Source organism: Pleurodeles waltl, chromosome 9 (assembly GCF_031143425.1).
Source record: "Pleurodeles waltl isolate 20211129_DDA chromosome 9, aPleWal1.hap1.20221129, whole genome shotgun sequence".
Classification (NCBI taxonomy): Eukaryota; Metazoa; Chordata; class Amphibia; order Caudata; family Salamandridae; genus Pleurodeles; species Pleurodeles waltl.
In genome coordinates this window covers 530,249,937-530,271,877 of record NC_090448.1, presented here as the reverse complement: position 1 = coordinate 530,271,877, position 21,941 = coordinate 530,249,937, and the positions used below count along the sequence as shown (strand labels likewise).

The 21,941-nt window shown below is 42.3% G+C and overlaps 1 protein-coding gene across 3 annotated transcripts in view; it reads right to left on the bottom strand.

Annotated features, from left to right (window-relative positions):
- The window catches only part of TMEM260 (transmembrane protein 260), a 413,639-nt gene that overhangs the window by 166,205 nt on the left and 225,493 nt on the right, over positions 1-21,941 (bottom strand). For all 3 annotated transcript variants that reach the window (XM_069207434.1, XM_069207432.1, XM_069207433.1), the window contains 2 exons: positions 18,110-18,218; positions 16,160-16,332 (listed from right to left, as the gene is read on the bottom strand). In XM_069207434.1, coding sequence (XP_069063535.1) covers positions 16,160-16,332; positions 18,110-18,218 — 282 coding nt within the window. The remainder of the gene's footprint in view (positions 1-16,159; positions 16,333-18,109; positions 18,219-21,941) is intronic.

Below are 21,941 nucleotides of genomic sequence, written 5' to 3'. Positions count from 1 at the left end.
TTCATCAGCTTGGCCCTCTGACATACACATGCGTATTTATTACGTCCTTTAGGCAGCAGTTTTAACAGCACTGCAAAGTTTTGTGTACATCTAGCAGCTTTTGGACAAAATTAAAAATGTCAAGATAACTCGTGATTCATGTATCTGTTGGAGAGAGATGGGAGTTTTGTGTAGTGGCACTTTTAACTCAAAGGTAGCGCAGATGGTTAATATGCCTGCTGCAAAGAACGCGTATTATGCAAAAAACAGTATTTTATGTGCATAGCACATTGGGCTATTGCTTTTTTCACAGAGATTATTTTGTTACTGTGCAGTTCATGAATTACAATCGTAATCTAGCACAGTGGGCTATGAACTGCCATCAAAGAGCTGCATGCAAACTGCACGGCACAAATTAGAAATGTGTTTTTTTCCCCTGTCCTTCATTTTCCTTATGCTGCTAAAAAAGGTTTGTTTGTGTAGAAATACATTCCTATGATTAAAGTCAAGGCTAAGCACTGTGTTGTGTTCTGAATCCTGAGGTTGCACTTCTCCATATCAAGTACCCTTGCCTACCAGTGTGGATGACACCCTGCACCGGTAAGAGAGGTGCTATGAAACAAACAAATTACATGTGACAGAGAGGCTATGGAGAGATGAGAGGCCCTTATGGTTTTACCTCCTTTCCCCACCACATACATATGTGAAAAAGCTATCTCAGATCTTATGTATCTAAAAAATAAAAACTGAAATTGCTTGGCAAATGTTGAATCTGACTGGAACATTAAAAAGTTTGTCGCCGAGATGCAGCCAACCTTCCCACTAAAATGTTTCTATTTTTGCATATTTTTCAATATAAAATAATTATATCTTTAGTAATTCAAGTATTTGTGTGGTGTGTACTTTTGTGTGTATTTGTTTACAAATTACTGTTTTAATGTTTGAAATTTAAACCGTAGAAGTTGCTTGGGGGTCCCTGGCTTCCAGTAAAGATTCAGTGGGGGTCCTCAGGAGTCAAAAGGCTGGGAACCACTGGTGTGCAGAGTTACTGCACAAGAACAGGTCTTGTTAGATTGTTTTTATTTTATGCCAGCACATCAGAAATGATTTAAACTGTTTTTTTTTTTCAAAGTATAGCATAAGGACAAGAATGGTAGCTTTCAGTTTTTTATCGCATATGAAATCCTTGGATGTAAACTGTGCAGTGGCAAGATTCTTAAAGACGTTAAACAATTTTGTACCTTGAACATGTGTATTTATGATGATGAGTTTTATGGTTTTAAACTATTCTGCACAGTCCCTTCCTTTCTGTATGATGTCATTCATGTTTTGTATAGTCATACTGCTTATGACCTGGGAGTTCTACAGCTGTACAATGTCTGTTTATTGTTTGTTCACTGTTTACGAGCTGTTTGGGTCAAATTATCATGAATTTTTGACTGACTGACAGTTTACAACTCAGACGTTCATCTAACCTTTCTGTGTAGACCATCCAATCATTCATATATATTGTAGATTCAATCATACACACTGACAACACACAGTTATTTTTTCTATCTAGGGGCAATTACACTTGATGGGAGTTTTTTGTCCAATAGGGATGTACATGCATTGCTGGGTCAAATGAAAAACAAAGACAGTAAGCAGAAGGAATAGGAACACGTGAACAGAGGCATTCAGATATATCATACATCTTCCATTTGTTTTACTCCTTATTTATAAATCTCAGTTATAATTTTATAAATCTCAGTTTTAATTTTAAGACAGGATACCCTAGAAAAAATGTCAATTAGAGAAACGGTTGATACTGTAAACAGTGGCATTGTCAGCATACTCATATTAACTGTAATAAAAATGGAAATCAACAGAAACCAAACGCTAGATGTATATTGCAACAAGTGCTTTTACCAAGTGTGCAGAAATTTATAAACGTCTACCGATTAAGAGGCATACAAGGATCTAAATAATTAAAAGGATAGGGAACCATCTGTTAAGGAAAGTCTTTGGAGCAGGAGCAAATCTCACGTCTAAACAAAATACTATATTAAATTCAACTATCATAACCACCTTTCTAAGCCAGTGGATGAAAAAAAGAACAACCCAAGACCTGGAAAAGAACTTACCTAATTCAGTATTCTTAATTTTTGTCAAGGTTTAAAAAGAAATTGAAGACAAGGGGCAGAGCAGTCTCCATTATTTACCTAAAGATATAGTCAACACTCTAGTGGATTTATTCACTGCACTAAAGCCCTCGAATTCCCAACTGCCCAGCATAAATACAGCAAATTCACTTTGTGTGGGAAGGGCAGGGTGGTGGAAGACAGCTAGGTGGATACTTTGAATCTCAGCAGAAAATAACATGCGTATGGAAAAAATACTACTTATCTTGCTCATGCCTCTCATCCCCTCTATGCTTTACACCTCACCCTATAATCCCTTTTTATGCAGGAAGGCAGTCAAATACACCCACTGGGAAATAAGAATCAAATAACAAAGAAAAGACTTGGCACCAAGGAACGCCAATACAGTACATTCAAACCTAGTAAGTAGAAGGGGCTTCTATATAAACTCATATTGGAGATAGCATGCATAGCCAGGTGTCTAAAGAAAAATCACACGTGAATCTCAGGCCTGGACAGAAGACAACATCGAACAATTTGAATTATCTGATATAGGATGTTGCCCATGAAAGCCCTGGTAAAAGAAAAAGCAACATCTGTGGATATCCAAGACAGGGTGTACAAAAAGGACTCATAAGAAAGCACAAACAGTAAAGATTTGGAGTCAGTTCAGTTTCCTGGTGTGAGCTGTGTTTATGAAGGAACTTACTTGTTTCTAATGAAGGAGTCCTAAAATTATTAAGATGAGGAAGAAGCTGTATCTAAAATACAGAGGGCTATATTATGAAAGGTAGTGAACCAATGGGACAATTTGAGTATCAAAGAAAAAGAAGAAGAATTATTTTAAAAAAGGGTATTAGGAGCAAAGAACGAGGATCAGAGCATAGTGGTGGATCTTAACATTAGAGGTGAAAGGTCAATGACAAGGTTAGAAAAGGAGAAGTATGTTTCATTAGTCACAATAAGATTCAACAAGGTTCTTCATCAACCTAGAAAAGACGATTGAAAAACACTCGACTAATCGTCAGCCCATGAGATCTGACGGTTCAAAAACCCCTACAACTAAAAATTAGATATGAATGAATACTCTTCATTACTTGATTATTAAGACCATTGCAATCGGTGTCAATAAATACAAGACAAAATATAAATGTTAAACGAAGTACATAAACAGACACATAGGGCCCCATGATGAGTCTGGCGGTCACTAGGTCGCCAGACTCGCGGATGGCGGTTGGACCACTGCGAATGCGGCGATCTGATCGCCATATTTTAACCATGGCGGTCGTGCCACGATATGGTGGCAACCTCCCTGTCGGAAGTTTGGCGGTCAGTCTAAACCGTCCGCCGAACTCGGAATGAGGCCCATAGTGCCATCACTGTTGTTCAATCTGGAGGAATATTTTATGGGAAGAGACACTTCCTTCTCTATAGTTTGCGATGCGTCGGGCCCCAGCCTGTTCATGCCAGTATGACAACTGGCATTTGTGTGTATGATTAGGGCATGCCAGTAGAGTGTAACTCATTTTCTAGATATGCTCCGAACTAGCCCAATCCAATTCAGATTTGCGTAAAAGCAATTTTTGTAATCACTGAATCCGTAAAAGCCGATGCAACAGATTTCCGTAAAAACTATTTTTGTAATCAATAATCAGAACAAGTGCAGGAGCAACAGTTAAAGTACGGTGAACCTAAAAATAAGATTAAGCTGCATCAGAACTCAAGGTTGTTAAAGTGCTTAAACTGGTATCGACTGAAAGTGGAAGCACAAGGAACTAGGCATTTAAAAACTAAAAAACGAGTAATAGACCAACATGCACCTAATGAAACAGTTCAGGTGGAGGTATTGTTGAACTCCCAAGTAGTGAACAGTAGGGGCAGGCGAAGGTTAAGAAGCCATTACCTCAGTGCCAATGAATCTTCTTTGTAGACCTAAGTTTGTGGCATGACATCATGGCTTAGGTGCCAAAGACTGCTTGACAATACCAAACTCCAGCTTTATCTGGGCTGGAGATGAATGGGAGGGGACCTGAAAAATTATCTATACAGCTTGAGTAACATTTTGGCCAATATTGCACTGTCTCATCCCTTCACAGCCTCACTTCCATAGCGTAAGGTTGGAAGAATCGTTGCTTGAGCCACCTGAAGGACCGGCATAAATGTAGGACCTTATAGTTTTATGTAGAGGGACCTAAGGCCAATTGTCAATGTACTGCCCTTCCTTCTGATTTCATCTATTTGATCACTATATCTCTTGTTCTCATTAAAATAGACTTTGAGGCACATAAAGCTTTTAGTTGACTCTAACCTTCCTTGGTCCAAAAACGATACTGGGTTTTGTGGTCTGGCCCATGAATAACCAGGATATATATATATATTTTTTTTTATTGATTGTCAATCCATTCCTAGTTGAAAAGGCTGAAATTGCGTCAAGAAGGTGCAGCATCCAACCTTGGTCTACCTAATCAGGACTAGAACATCGCATAGAACACATTTGAGAGCTGGAAGCCCCCACACCCCAGTTTGGGTGGATGGGAAGTGACTGAGTTTAGTGTGGGGCTCCGATCTGATAAGAACAGGCTGAATAATGTTGGTGCAAGGAAACAACTCTGCTTGAGACCCTGCATGGTTTTATTTGGCCTGGAAAAGTGAGAACTGTCTCTGATCTTTATTCTAACCAATGTGTCTTTATGCAGTGCTTCAAAGGCCCTTAATAGGCCAGCCAAATTCAGACTTATAATTGATGAAACCCAAGTAAACTGGTTGGCTGTTGGTTTATGCTTGGTCAGATAATAAGGAGAGTGCCATGAGATTGACTGAGGTCCCTGTGTGCTTAGTGAATACAGTTCGGCGGAATGATACTAGTCGTCTCTGCCCAAAGCTGTAGCTCTTCTAATAGTACCACTGCAAAATATTTGGCGTCATTATCAATTAGAGCAAAGAGATAGTTCTCAGGGACCCCCTTGTCTCAGCCCTTGAATATTGGTGCAAGAATCAAGCCACGCCATGAAGGAGGAATGCAATTCAGCTGCAAGATGGTAGAGAAAAGCGGTGCCAGTTGTGTAGCCCAGAAAGTTGGATCTTCCTTATAGATGGTTTGTGGATTACACCTGGGCCTGAAGCCCCCTCTCTGCGGCAGTTTGCAATTTGTTTCTGGATTCAACATGCAGTGATGGTACATCAGGATGTTATGTGACCACTGCTCCAGGGCTGGAGTGACAAGAGTTTATTAGCCTCCCAACCCTCTCCCTGTGCTTGGGACTGGTTCGGATGAGCTGACAGGTTGAAGTGGTCAAGCAAGAAATGGTACCAGGTTGACTCTGAGATGTTAGAGGCGGACACATTTGGGAGATTTCTGCCGGCTCCATTTACAGTCCACCAAAAGTTCTCAGAATTGTTTGACCTGATGTCATACAGTAGGTGTGACCAGAAGGAGTCCCATCTCTCCCTTTGATTATTCTTTTACTCTTCCTTTAACGTTCCTCTTGCCTTCCTCAGCTTGTGTAATATTATTGGATCCCTCTGAGACCTATTAGGGGCTCACCACACAAGTTTATCTGACTTTTGGCACCACCTTATATGGTAGGTGGTTCCCCATCCTTGGGAGAAGGTTGTGTTTTCTATTTATTCCTGGGTAGAACATGGTTAGCATACTGACTTGCAAATCTTTCAGTGAACCGTACCCAACAAGACGAAGTCTCTCCAAAGAATGTGACTGGATGCCATAGTTGTTTACCTTCAAAAGCCAAGGTTGAGAGCGTGTCTAGAGTCCACCTTATGCATTTGAGATCGATTGTGTGCACTTTGGTCCCTTGGTTTGCTACACATATATAGTCATCCAGAACAATGTCAAGGATTATCTCTTGTGGTCGATGGTCGCTGTCCATTTTTCCACCAAAGCCAAAAGAAGAGACAGTATTCAGCAAGGGGAGACTGAAAAAAAGTGTAATCAATTAAGGAAGCCCCAGATGATGTTAAGTATGAGAGGCCAGGTGGTTTGTCTGGGAGTATGCGTCCATTTAAGGATCTAAGGCCAAGATGTTCCAGATTGCCTTGTAACGCCCATCCTCTCTTATCTTCTGGAAAATCTTGAAACTGTATCATCTAGAGGCTGTCTTGCGCCCTTATGACCTCATTTACAGGTAGAGCGCTCATTAGCCACATATTAAAGTCACTTGAGATCATTACTGGGCCTTACCAACCTAAGGCCTATTATGATGTCAATCAACTTATCAGAGACCTCTGTCCTTGATCTAACATTTGGGTGGATGTAAATGTTTATCTGGCAGATTTTCTTGGTTTGGCCATTAAAAGTGTTACGTGATAGTCCTACTACTTGTAGCCCCCACATCATCACTGTCTTGCTCCCAGGACTCAATTGCACAGGTGATGGACACATAAGTAGCAAGTCCACTAATGCTGCACCTGTACTTTTGTTGTTTAATTGCAGGGATGAAATGATTTGTGTAGCCCTCCAAATGATGAGCAAGTCCCTTGTAGTAGGATCATTTGAAAAGAGAGAAGGTATTGAAGGGTTTCAAGGTCTCCCTGCTTGTTTGCCAATCCGTTAATGTTCAGGAACATACCTTGAGCACCCAAACCGAGTTACCGGTTAAGTTAATGTTTTGCCAAAGAAAAGTCTGGTCAAATTTTAACACTCCTGACTGCCAGTCCCAATTATATACTGCTTCACGACCAGTAGCAGGCTCATCATAAGGCCTGCTGAGATACAGGGACTGGAGTTTTACTTATGGCATTTTTTTTTAACTGAGTAGACTGGTCTATGTCGAATCAGTGTCGTGACCTCTTTCCTCAAGCGCTCCAAAATGTGCGGCTATCCAGGTTTCCTTAACGTAGGTATTATGATTCCCAACTGCTTGAAGGTTTTGGTATTTCCCAGGACCTTCTGGGCCAACTCAGCTGATCTCCAGGTTACTTTGGTCATTTTATTACTCTGGCCAGGGCTAGGATCTATGAATTCAATAGAGGCTATGTCTTGAGATGTGACTTTCCCGAGCGTGCCCAGTATTTGAGCCCGAGGTCAATCTGCCCCAGTTTGCTGTCAGAGAGTAGGTTGTATGGGGATCCAATTTGCCTACAGTGGCTAGATCCATATCATCTTTTGAGGCACTTGCTTCGGAGACTTCTTTGACTTTAGATGTTTGAGACGCAGAAATAATCTCCGGGATCAATCCTACCTGCACAGGAGCCTCTTCCAGGGCGGTAGAGGGAATATGTTCTTGTTCTTTGGCCACAGCGGCTAGGACCGGTCTTTTTCTAGAAGACAGGATAGGCCACCAAGTTTTGATTCTGATTTAGATTTTTCTGGAAGTCCTTCCTTTTTTTGATCTCTTACATTTTGCCTCCCCTTCTGTTGTTAGATGCTCCATGCCAGAGTCCTGTGGTCCAGTTGAAGATGGAGGAATATCCCCTGGGTCGGTATCCTTAGTTGACGCGCTTTGGTAGTTGCCTTCATTGGGACTTAAGTCTGGAATTCACATACTTTGATTTCGCAGCCTAATCGTACATAGTCACATTTGGGCTGTCTCCTTGACCAGTCTGAATTCCATAATCAGCCATTGTTTCTTCTTCCTGCGATCATCCGTTGCACTTTTGAGGTTTCACATTGACCACTTCCTTCAAATCATCCACTAGCTTTGACATCATCTCTGGAAGCATAGGTGGTTTGTCGAGAACCGGGAAATAGTTACAACCCTGGACAGGCCCCATTGAGTAGGCTTGTGCTTTTATTATTGAGCTGTTTAGATTTGAAATCTTTTTGTTGATTCTTGCTATATACATTGCTAGGGGGTTCAGGAGGTTGATCAGTGTATCCATTTTGTAGCTTGGAAATTAATTGTCTCCTCAGAACTCTGCAGGATTCCAAGCACCGTAGTCCAGAGTGAGTCTTGGGACTCTTGGGGTTCCTCATTGCCAGTTGAAACAGGGCTAGAATTTTTCGGTGCTTCGTTGCCATAAGATGCCAACAAGTTGTCCCATTCTTTTGAGTGCAGATAGGAAAGATCTTTTGCAAGAACTCGCAAATCCTCCTTGCTATGAGCTGACTGGTTTGATCAGTTTCCTTGTGCTTTTTTACATCCTTTCAGGCCCATTTTCTCAGGTGATGATAGTGCTCCCTTAGGGTGCCCGAGTATAGTTATACTGGAGCTGCCGGATCCAGTTTTATAGGCCAAGGGATCCTCAGACACGGGAGGGACCTGCTTTTTTTCCCCCTCTTCCTGTGTTTGCATGATTAGATGAGAAGTTCTCTCGTCCCCACGACAAGCTAGGAGAAGGCTGCATTGAGTCTCTCACAACCACAGGTTTGGGGTCGGTCTACCTGGCTTTTGTCTTATGTCCCTCTGATTTCTCTTGATGCAAGGGACTGAAGAGAATACTCATGCAGGGTTTCACATCTGCTCCTCGTCCCTGCCCCGACCAACAAGGGCATGCTCATTAAACGAGGGATCCTTGAGGGTTTCAGGACTCTTGTAAACATTGAAACATCCTGGGCTCTCTTCCAGCAGAGGTAAGGACAGGGTCCCCTTATTGAAATAGGTGGTGTAGTAAAACCTGTCCAACTGCTGCATCACTGCCCTGTGTTGATTCCACAACATATCATTTCCAGAGGCACTTCCTCAAACAAAGTAGTTGCAGTGAAAACTGCTCTAGTTGAGTGCACCCTGGTTTTCTCTGTGAGGGGCTTGCTAGTCTTCGAGTGGCAGAACTGGATTGCAGCTGAAATTCGTTGAGTGATGGTTTCCAACATGACTGGAGCACCATTACGAGTGTGTCCATCTGAGCCAACGTTGGTCACTTCTGATGAGTTGGTTAGTGCGATGTAAGTAGAATTTTAGATATCATTTGATACCTAGCTTATGAATAGACCTCTCAGCTGGTGATGTTGGATTCAAGAAGAAAGTCTGAAATATTATAGGATCATTGAGGCAAAGTCTGAAGGAACCTTGGGAATAAATCTTTGGATTGGCTCTAAGAAGTACTAAATTGCCTGTGAGGTGCACAAAGGTTCTTGAGTCGAGAAAGCCTGTATCTCCTCTACCCTCCTGGTCAGAAAGGAGCCCTTACTGGAGGAAAACTGTTAATAATTCTTTTATGAATTGTTTGATGATTCTGGAAGAGCAGAAAGAGAAAATGTGATGAGCATCTATCTCTTGATATTGCTGCAAGCAGTATCTTAATGGACGCATTTACCATCCGTGACTGAGCTAGCGAGAGTAGGTAGGGTAGTTATCTGCCAGAATATGGCAGTAGAAGATGTAGGTTTGATTTCTGGCACCATAGGCATAAATATTTCCATTACCATTTACATATCTTTATTGTGGCTTCCACCTTGACTTGGAGAGAATACACCTGCAGTCCTGAAGAATATTGGGATCTTTGAATTCATGGAATTTAGGAGCTGTGCACATAAGAGGAGAGAAGTCAGGTCAGGATGAAGAACCTGGCCTTAGTTCATCGTCAAAAATGTACAGGATGTTGGCACGGTGAATGTGGTTCTATTCTGATAGCAGGAGAAGTTCCGTGAATGAATGCTGTGCGGGCTTATCTGGGGGCTATCAGGCTGATACGACATCGCTCCACTTTCCTCTTGCTGAGAACCTTTGGTATTAAAGGTATTGGGGAAAAAGGTAACCACACATCCCGGACCATCTGTCGAAAGGCACTCCCCCACAATCCTGGATGTGGATGCCAACTTGCATGAAACTGGCATTTGCGGTTTTCATTTTCTGCAGAGAGATCTAGAGCCGGTTTGCCCCAAAATGAGAAGATTAGCACCGACTGATCAAGCTCCCATTCATGGAGGCTGTTTCCAGTTCTACTTAACATGTCTGATAAAAGATTTCTAATCCTAGGAACAGGTTCTGGCCGGAGAATTATTCTGTATGTTGTTATCCAGCTTCAGATTTTCTGATCTTCCTTGGACAGCACCAATAATCTTGTGCTGCTTTGTTTATTCATGTATTGCATGCAGATAGTATTGTCTGTGCAAGCTAACACCAAAGACTGCTATCAATGGCAGGAAAGCTTGGAGACTGAGTAATGGCTTTGAGCTCCAGGCGACTGATATGCATGCTCTTCTGCAGTGAAGACCACTTTCCTTGAATTTGCAGGTTCTGTAGATGACTGCCCCTGCTATTCAGGAAGGCATCGGTAGTGATTACGAAGTAAGATATTTGAGGCAAGAACGTGAGGTCCTCTGACAGGTGGGAGGTCTGGGACCACCAGGCTAGAGCTTCCATCATACCTGTGTGAAATTCATCATGCCCTTGAATGATTCTTTTGTTTAAATCTATTGTTTGTTGTAACCTTTTTTTCCCTTTCCCAGAGCCAGTTCCTAGAGCCTTCATTACTTGTCTTGGGATAGAAAGTCTTTGTCTTGGACAGTATCTAGTGTTGCGACAAAGGAACAGTATCTTCTTGGATGGAGAAGTTGATGATCTTTGATAATTCACGGAGAGACCTAGTTTGTTAACCAACTTTAGGCAAGCTTCTGTGGCCTTGGATGCTTGAAATGCCGTTGATGCTTCTATCAACCAGTTGTCGAAGTAGGGGAGTACCTGATGACCGTCCTGCCAGAAAAAAAAAAAAAAAAAAACTGATTTGAAGCCAAATGGAAAAACTTTGCTCTGTGGTTGGAAATGCAGAAGTATGAATCCTGTAAATTCAAAGCTGTCATGTAGTGTTGGAAAGGGTGACCACCTAAAAGGAGTGTTTCTGGAAATACTTGTTTAACTTCTACAGGTCTCTGATGGATCGCCACTCCTCTGTTATCGTGCCTATGAGGAAATACCAAGAATAGTAGCCCCTTCCTTGCTGAGAATGTGAGCCTTTCTCTATGGAACCTTTCGTTAATGTAGCTAGCACTCCCTTCCAAACCTGATGGAGAGGAGGTGGGAGCCCTCATTTTGGTGGAGTAGTGGGAGGAATCTGGGTGAACTCTAACGTCTGACTATATGTGATGAGATCAAGGACTTGTTTGTCCAATGCTATTTTCTGCGTTAGATGACAATATTTTGAAATTGTTTCTCCCACAGAATGGTGGAAGAAGCACCAGAAACGTTGTCGCTGTAGGCAAGCTAGCCTGAGGGCTACTGAGAGGGTTGATAAGTCTGATACTTTCTGGTATCGTCCTTGATACGAATAAGTGTCGATTTCGTGGGTCCCTCTAAAGGGTTTTTCTTTCAAAACTGTAATTTGCCAAAAGATCTTGCTGTGTCTGTCAGCCTTGATTGACTGCAAGACGTCATCAACGTGCTTGCCAAATAGAGCATTGGCATGGTAAGGTAGAAATATTAAATACTTTTACATTTTAAATTCTAAATGTTGTGGCCTTGAACCAACCTTGGCGCCTAAGGACCACTGACCCTGCCACTTGTAGGAATCCTATTTAAGCTATATCTATAGTGCAATCTATGCTGTCTGATGAGGACATTTCACCCCGCTTCAGAACCCTTCTTTTTTTGCCCTTTCGGTCTTCCAGCAGAAAAAGTAGTATGTGGCAATGTCTGGCCACATTTAGGGCCATATGTATGAACACATTCTCCCATAGGCACAGAATAGGTAAAACCTTTTGATACATCTGGCCCTTAGTGGCTATTCCTGCCCCGTAATGCCAGTGAATTGCCAGCCCATAGAGTGGTCCCAGACATGGTTGAAAATGTTTCCTTGCTGGTTAGGTGGGGTTATGAGTGACAGGGTTTTCCATGATTGTAATTTCTCCTGGATATATGAACAATTGGAACAGGTCTCAGCTTTTCTATTTGAAATCATAATGAAAAACAAAGTGATTGCTTGTTTGCTATTGGAAGTTGGAAATGTTGGGCCGCTCGTTCCCAAAGAGTATTGAAACCACCAAAAATCATCTGGTGGGGGATCTAGCAGTTGTGGGTGTAACATGCCCTGTACTAGAACTACATGGACCTGACCCATGCTTTGAAGTTGGAGGCGGAGCAAAGTGGTTAAGTTGCTCAACATATTGCTTCTCCATATATTGTGACTTGTAGACATACTCTCATTAGTCCGATTAATTCTTGGCATTATGTTTTTCTGGACTATGTGTGTTTTGTTCCTTTTGACCATTACGTGATTTTGGAGTTGTTTGTATTGTCATAGAGATCGTCAAAGAGGCGGACGTAGACGACTAGGCTGACATTGACAATGTTTGTATGCCAACTAGGCCTTCATTGTAGATGAGGCCGCCGTAGAGGATGCAGTCATAAACGAGGCCGCCGTAGATGAGGCATCATAGAAGAGGCCACCACAGACGATGCAGTCATAGACAAGTCCATCATAGACTCAGTTATCGTAGACTAGGTTATTGTAAAGAGGCGATCGTCATAGATGACCATCGTAGACAATGCTGTCGTAGACGACCATTGTAGATAAGGTTGTCGTAGGCGACCATCGTAGACAACCTTCAAAGATGCGGCTGTCGTATACGACCATCACAGATGACTATCGTAGATGAGGCTGATGTAGACGACCGCTGTCCATGAGGCTGTCGTAGATGGCCTTTGTAGATGACTATCGTAGATGAGGCTGTCGTAGACAACCGTCGTCAACAAAGCCATCATAGATGAGGCCGTCATTGACGAGGCCGTAGTGAACTGTTGTAGACGACCATCATAGATGTGTTCATCATAGATGACCATCACAGCTGACCATCATAGACGAGGTCATCGTAGATGAGGCCAACTGTAGATGTGACCATCGATACATGAGGCCCTTCATAGACAAGGTCATTGTAGACAAGGCCATCACAGACAAGGCTGTCATAAGTGAGGCAATAATAGTCTACATGGTTGTGGTCATCGACGTCATTGCAATTATTGTTAACGATAATTTTGGCGGCGGTTTTGCCACAGATGCCTCATTGTCAGGTTATGAGGATCTCCCTGATGTAGTGTCACAGTTGAAGAGGGAGTTGAGGGTCTGCCTTTGAGGATGTTTTTTCCAATTTTGTTTCTCTGTGAGAAGTGCCTCTGAAGACTTATGGCAAGTATCTTTTATGGATTTTCTGGACACCTTCTGTGGAGCCTTGGCATGACCTCTCCCTCTAACCAATCCTGTGAGGTGATGGATCCCTCACTGTCCTCATCATAAGTGACAGATTTAAGTTCTGTAGTTCCACAAATAGCCTCATTTATCAGAATGTAAGAGTTTTTGAGGAAAACATTAGACATATTTTGAAGTCCTTTACCTTGGTTTCTGCTATTCTGACATTTTAGTGCGAGGGTCAGAGAAATGAAACATGATATATAATCCTGGATATTCCAAAAAGTAGTAATAGCAGAAGAAACTGAGTAGAGCTCAGGGAGACTCCCTTCACAAGACAAGCAGTATATCATAGGGACTCAGTCTCTGTTGGGAGTGTTCTAGAGGGTGCTGTCGCCCTTTACTTATAGTTCAAGTTTGGTCCTTTTAAAAAAAAAAAAAAAATTTAAAAGGGACATTAGATGGGCTATTAAACTGAATTTTTAATTGCCATTATAGCCTATGATAGTGATATATAGTGCTCCATTATGGTACCGTGGTACTCCCACTTTGATGACAGGGAATGATTCAAGCATGTGACTCTATGAATGATCCAATACAGGAGAATTAATTTTCTTATGAATACACTGAATATATTGAACTCTTCTACTTTGCCTCAGGAGATCAGCAGTTCTTTTTTTGTTTGCAGCTGGGGAAATGAGGGATTGTATGACTCTGAATACCCATGGTTTACTGATCGCTGAGACAATTCACAATCAATGGATTCTTTAACTAAATAGACACCTTTTGGTAGCAGTTCTTCAGTTTTCTAATGCTGTCCAATTATCTCATGTTAATTTCCATCAAAGGGTTTTGGGACTGTAGGAAATTTCCACTATGCAATCTGATCTCCCCAAACAGTGACATCCAGGGACTTTTATTTCCTATGGTAGGGGAATTCTGGTGTGACAGACCTCTTCTAACTGTGCTGAGAATTTATCAAACAAGTCAGTACAATTCCTGGTTGGCTTTAAAAGGACCAAAGAGGCTTAAACTGTGTTTTTGAACACAAGAGAAGATATCTTCATCGGACACAAAACCTTGAGTCCGCAGGCATGAGAGGAGCCAAGCCATGGAAGTAGTTGTATTCCAAAATGCTGTCCCAAGTGGTGTGTTCAAGTCACTGGACAGGACAGAATAAGCAAGTGGTTTCCTTCTCACTACCATGACATGGCAATGACCCTCACCATGAGTAGCAACTGAAGATAAGATGTGTAAGTCAAAGGCCGCAGCCAGATTATTAGGAGACATATTCTCATTACGTGAGGGTCAGTCTGATACGATGTAAAGTCCCAAAATATTATACTGTGGGGGCAAGTCTGGTTCCAATCAAAATGATATCTGAAAAATGATCGAGCAAGAAGGGCCCTAGGTCCAACGGCAGTATGATATCAACGTATTAATACCTGTAGAACCATTTACACAGATAAAGAGAAGAAATTCACTGCCCAATTGCCTCTTGGAGCAAGAACCAGTTGCAAAACCTACCAGATCTCCCACCATAATATTCAATGAAGACTGATGAATCACCACAGGCCAGCAAATCATCCATGGGCTTTTAAGATGGGTTTTTGGACTAACACTTAAACAAACAGCATTCAATCAATCAATCAATCAAAACATTTGTAAAGCGCACTATGTACCCGTCAGGGTTTCGAGGCGCTGGGGGGGGTGAGCTGTTTAGCGGTCGAAGAGCCAGGTCTTGAGGAGTCTCCTGAAGGCGAGGAGGTCCTGGGTCTGGCGCAGTGAGGTGGGGAGAGAGTTCAAAGGGTTGAACAGTCTTTCACTAGCTGCAAATGACCAATGAGCACTGCTGCTAAAAAAATCCGGCACTCATTAATGCATAGGACATAAACATTGCATATAATAAATGTATATATGACTATTTTACAACATGTATAGACTATTACAGCAAATATAAAGCATTACATACTGAGAAGTTCTGAAACCGGCAAGACCAAAATGTATCAGTTAAACATTTCTAGCGAGCTAGACAATGATGGGCAGGGTGGAGAAAGTGAATAAAGATGTAGAAATCAACTTAAAAACTAGAGGGCAGTGAAAGACTACGGAGAAAGGGTTAATCATCCAGGTGCATGCATTTGTATTTTACTACTTTGCTCTAACACTATGTTGGTGTCATTGCAACAGAAGCAGCTATGTCATTAAAATGTTACCGTTCTATCAACAGAGCCAACCTATTTCTTAAGTACATCACTTTTCCCAAATTAAAGTAAAAGTAATTTAAGGGCATATTCAGCCAGCACATTTACTGCCCATTGAATGGCCTACAATACAAAATCCAAGAAACAGCCAGTAGTTAGTTTATTTTTTTTCCACCCAGCTTTTGCCAACGTTTCAATGGTTTACAATTAAGTTATGCGTCTTAATTTTTGGGGGCCAGTATGGCACGGCTTCAGTGAACTTGATACTTCAGTTATGTGGCACCATCAAAGGTAATATACTTGCAGAGTGCACACTACAAATCACAAATTAAGAAACAGATACACAAGCTTTCTCACTACAACCTTTAGATTTATTTACCCTCCATCAAGGCATATCGTCCCAATAATTTCACTTCAGAAGGATAGTGGATGTAACCAGAGGGCTAAACTTTCTCCTCTGCGATACTCCTTACATGCATTCACAGACGTTTGGCTAGACACCTTTTTTTCTCATCCCCTATCTAATGAACTCAATCCCACATGCTGCCTGTCCAGTGGGAGGAACAACGGGCAAATTACCATGTAACTTGTGTGGCCGGGAATATCTCACAGCATACCAGTCAGAACAAGATTGCAAATGGAAGATTATAGTACACGTTGTAGATAACTAATCTAAAACTGGCACTGCCATGCGTTAATAGAAGTGGGAATAAAAGTGCAAAGTGAATTGTATTATAGTAAAGTTTCAGCAAAGAAATCCACTTAGAGTTAATTGGTAACAACGTAGCAAACAAAAAAGGTATAGTAACTTTATAATTCCATATTTTAACTGCAGATTACCTGTAACTGCCATTAAGATGATATATTACAATTATTAGAGCAAAAAGATACTCTGCATAGTGCACCACATAGTTATTTTTCAACAGTTTCTCAGATAGTGATGCAAGAAAAGCTAGTCCCACACCAGCCAAGACAGAAACCACTGCATTGCTTTGCATCCAGAATCTTTCCACCTATGAAACAAAAAACATACTGCATTAACAGGAGGATACAAAAAAAACAAAAAAACATGGACTACTATGCAATGATGTCACAGGACAACATTCATAGTGATAAGTATGTAATTTGGCTTCCAATAGAGGTGGTGGTTTGTGATATATGCAACAGCAGTGCGGACCCCATGTTCAAGAATTAACTAGTCTGGCAACCTCGGAGCCCAGAAGCATGTCAAGAACACTCAAATTTCCCGCACACTGTTACATACCATGAAATGTTGTCAAGATCATCTTTTAGTCCCTTTAAAATATTAACTTATTGTTTGTATGTATCTCTTTTGTTTTCTCTCTAGCCTCACAAAAGTCAGCCTCCAAGCTACTTTGGAACACTGTTACAAAATTTCCTGGTAGCAAGCACTGTGGTGGAAAAGTTTAAGTTACAAGATATTGCATTCTGGGCTCCTAAATAGCTCAGAGGCATACGCTGGCCCCACAATACATCTAGAAATCGCACCAAGCCAGACAACCTCTTATCAGCCACTCACCTCAGGATCAATAACACAATTTAAAACTACAACAGGTATTGCACAAATCAGTCACAATTTCAGAGTTTTGCGAGTGTCCTCATCCCACAGTCACAGAACGAGCCCTGCTTAGCAGTGCAGCTGCAGGAATTTGGGGCACACTCTGTCATTGGCGGGGGCACGAATTATAGTTACCTTAGGGCACAATTTATAGTTACTTTAGATAACTCTACCTAGAACAGGTGAATTGCTATGGTTTGAAATGTTTATAATATGAGCCTAACTATAATGTCCCAGCAACCTTTGTTTTTTTAAGTGAATTTCTATGTTTTTTTAATTCTATTTCCTACCTGTAACGTCCATGCAACCTTTGTTTTTTTCAGTAAAAATACACATTTACATACAGTGCTAAGACTGTTTCTTTTTGAAAACTGAAACAGCAAACCTGACTGGAGGTAGGTAAGACCTCAAAGAAACCCTGCATAAGGACAAAGGATTATCAATTTCAATTAACTCATGTAGCACTTTGAGATAGCCTACTAAACAATTAGTCCTGGGTTCACAGTGGGTTGTGGACGTGCAGATTTAGACCCATGTGGCACTCTTGTAGACTTTCTCAAGATGCAGGTTGCTATGCAGCATAAATTATAGTGATTTCAGAAGTCAAATGCCCCTCTCAGCAGGCTCTAGCTGTATCATGCTCAGAAGGCATCTTAAAATGTTAATGGCTACTGGAAAGTAGTCCAGTGTTGGGAGAGGGACACACCTCAGATTGGTCACAGCAAGATTGATACAAGACCTGTCTGGCTTTCACTGTGAGTATTCCTTTTGTACTCACATGGAATAACTGTATGGCATCACACCACCACCACATCAGGGGGACAGGGTTTTGCGTCTGGTGGCTCCCATTGTGCCATGCTCCAGACTACTGAAGACTGAACAGAGGAGCAAACCTGGATGAAAATGTGACTTCAAAAGAAAGTCCATTATTCAGGGACGCTAAGGAGGATGCTGCAAACAGTGCAGTCAGGTCAATGAAGCTCAGGCCATAGATCACGCGCTATAGGCAACAACAGTGTGAGTCCAATTACTGAAAATGCAACAAGCAGCATCTCTAAAAGTTGATTACTATTATTATCTTCATACATTTTTGAGGTTACTGTAAAAACAAATTTGCTTTTCTGAGCAAATATTTTTAAATTCATAAATAAGTAAAATGATTTAACAATTTGAATTTTTTTGTATAAAATAATTATGCAATTGCTACTTACCACACCTAATAAAAGGGGTTTTGTGATATCTAAATTGGCCCGCCAAGCAAAAAATAAAGAATAAATGACAAGCATTCCAGTGAATAACCAAATTAGTGATGATTTGGATCTGCAGAAAATAAAAAAAAAACATGGTCAGTAATGTTTTAACAAACAAAATATCTCATAGCATGCACAAGTATGTAATACCTATATTGGCCAACTTCTAAGTGATTTATAATAATCTTAGTATCTACAAATAAGCCTATTTCAATTCACTGGTTTTGTAATACTGGTGCCCCCCTTAAAAATCCCTAGTATATGGTACCTAGGCATTGGGGTTCCAGGGGATCACTATGGGCTGCATCATTACTTTTGCCACCCATAGGGAGCCCATGCAAAGGCTTCTGCAGGACTGTCATTGCAGCTTGCGTGAAATGGTGCATGCACCCTTTCACAGCCATTTTCACTGCAGCAAGTCACTTATAAGTCACCTATATGTCAGGCCTTCCAACCCTGAAGGCAGAGGTGCTCCCACGTCGTCCAGGACCATTTTCCCAGACTTCGTGAGTGAGGGGATGCCATTTTACGAGTGCACTGTACATAGGTTAATACCTATGTCCAGCTTCACAATGGCCCCGGATATGGCCATGAAAGGTGTCTAACAACTGGGAATTGTACCCCAATACTGATTCCAGTATTGGTTGCACTATCCCATGCACTCTGGGGGTGCCACAGCGGACCCCTGTACTGCCATACCAGCCTTCCGAGGTTTTTCAGGCAGCCCCAGCTGCTGCCACCTCACAGGCAGGTTTCTGCCCTCCTGTTGCTTGAGCAGCTCAAGCTCAGGAAGGCAGAACAAAGGAGTTTCCCTTTGGGAGAGGGGTGTTACACCCTCTCCCTTTGGAAATAGGTGTTAAAGGCATGGGTGGTGAAGCCTCCCAGAGCCTCTGGAAATGTTTTGAAGGGCACAGATGGTGCCCTCCTTGCAAAATCCAGTCTACACCAGTTCAGGGACCCCCAGTCCCTGCTGTGGCGCGAAACTGGACAAAGGAAAGGGGGGTGACCACTCCCCTGTCCATCATCACCCTAGGGGTGGTGCCCAGAGCTCCGCCAGAGTGTCCCTGGGTTCTGCCATCTTGGATTCCAAGGTGGTGGGGCACTCTGGGAGCATTTGAGTGGCCAGTGCCAGCAGGTGATGTCAGAGCCTTCCCCTGATAGGTGTTTTCCTGGTTAGGTGACCAATCCCCCTTTCAGGGACATTTAGGGTCTCTCCTCTGGGTGTTTCTTCAGATTGGGATTGCAAGACTCCAGCAGGAATCCTCTGTATCCTACACTTCATCTTCTACTAATGGAACCTTAGCTGAACCCTCCAGGAACTCTACAAACTATAACAAAGAAGCAAAGACTACTTCTGCAACATTGTAACTTCAGCTCCTGCCAGCAACTGCAACAGTTTCCAGGTGGTGCATCCTCCCAGGACTGCCTGCCTTCAGCCTGCACCAGAAGAACTGAAGGAATCTCCTGTGGAGTGACGGAGTCACTACCCTGCTTAAGCAGGCACCTCTCTGCAGAAACGACCGGTGGCGTGGGTCCCCTCCCCAGACGAGCGAGGATACAGCAACATGGGTGGTAGACTAAAGTGACCCCGACAGTCCCAACGTCCAGCTGTCCAACTTTGGTGGAGGTAAGAGCTTGCCTCCCCACCCAAAGCAGTACCCCCGTGCACCACGTGACTTGCAGTTACCAAGGCTTGTGTGCAACCTTCCAAGAAGTTCTTCGCGCACAACACCTTAGAATAACAGCTAAGGCTCCCAGCACACCATCCTACGAATCATAGCTTCTTGAGTGGTTCTCCGGCGGCGTGGGATCCCTATGTGCAGTGTTGCATGGGCCTCCATTTGCACCTTCTTTGTCCCCGTGCTGTGGGACTCCTGTGCACGCTGACTGGTCTTCTGATGGCTGAGAGCCACCTCTGTCTTCCCTTCCCGGGTAGAGGCCACCAGGTCCCTCCTGGTCCCGGGCAGCGCCATCTTCCACCAACCGCATGTTTTGCATCTGCCAAGGCTTGTGGGTGGAGTCCAGCGACACAAACCAGACTGCAATCATCCATCTGGCGTGTAATATCTTCTGCACCAACCAGGAACCTGCATCTGTCTTCTTGGGTGCATAACTGACTTTGCCTTCTCAGCAATGGTTCTTCTTTTGCACCTTCATCTGGGTTAGCAGTGGCTCCTGTTTTCCCAGGACTCTTCTGTGCTTCTTGGACTTGGGCCCCTTCTTCCACAGGTCTTCATGTCCAGGAATCCATCGTTGGTGTCTTGCAGTCTCTTCTGGTTCTTGCATAATCTTCTATCACAACTTCTTGTGTGTTTCAGGAAACTTGCTGTGTTTTACTCCTGCTTTTCTGGGCTCTGGGGTGGGTTCTATTACTTACCTTTGGTGTTTTCTTACATTCCAAACACCCCTCTACACAGTACACTTGCGTAGGTGGGAAACAGACTTTTGCATTCCACTATTTTAGTATATGGTTTGTGTTCCCCCTAGGCCCATTGCAAACTATTGTGATTTTCACTATTTGCACTGTTTTCTGACTGTGTACTTACCAGCCTGTTTTGGTTAATAGTTGTTAGAAATGGGGTCTTTGGTTGGCAGTCAGGTTACCCCCTGCCCAAGCAAGGACCCTCTTTCTAGTCAGGGTGAGTCACACACAATCCAAATGATCCTGTGTGCACCTTCTGGTAGCTTGGCAGTGAGCAGTCAGGCTTAACTTAGAAGGAAATGTGTAAAGTATCTATGCAATAAATCATGCAATAATACAGTATAAACATCACAAAAATATACCAGGCAGGTTTAGAAAAATATAGAATATTTATCTGGTTTAAATAAGGTCAAAACGATCAAGATTTGCAATAAGTACAGATTGAAACATGAATTTCAAGAGTTGTAAAACAGTCTTTAGATAAGAAATAAACAGTTAATTCTTGGTTTGTCAAAGTACCTGGTTTGCATCAAAAATTACACGCACAGGGATCGCAGAGGAGGAGGTTGCGTGGAATAGAACAGTTTAGCCTTTTCATTGAAGTGTATGTAAGCCCATTCAATCTTTCTTCTAACACATATAGGGAAGTGCTGAGGTAACACATTTATTTTTGTGATCTCGCTTCAGACAGTTCTAGCTGTCTGCCGCAGACAACACTGTATACAATACTCCAGGAAGTGAAAACTTGCTCATGATTAGATGGGTTTCTTGTCAATCTAGGTTCCCTTTCTGCTGGTGCCTATTATGTGTTTGTCCCTACACTCAAGCATAACTGTATTACCCTTGCTTTTAATCATTGATAGATTGCCCTGGCTGTCTCTGCTGGATCACCCCCAAACAATTTGCTCTCACCCCTCCTTTTTTCAGAATTTTGCTTTGTTGGCATTATGACTGCATTTTACAACCACTAACCAGTGTAAGGTGCTTGTGCTGTCTCCTTTAAATATGATAAAATTGCCTTACACACAATTGGCACAATTTACTTCAATGACCCTAGTAAAGTGATATAGCATGTACCAGTGCCTGTTAATTAAATGCTACTAGCAGGCCTGCAGGACGCATTGTGCCACCATAATACTAGTCCTTTTAAACATGTCTCAGAACTGCCATTCCAACCTGTGTGCAGTTTTATACTGCTAATTTGATTTGGCAAAAAAACCATTTGCCAGGCCTAACCCTTCCATTTTAATAAAAATAAGTCAATCCTATGGTAAGCCCTAGACAGTCAGTCCTTGGGGTAGGGTGCAATGTATTTAAAAAGTTGCACATGTACTTTTTGTTTTACATGTCCTAGTTGTGAAAAACTCTTAA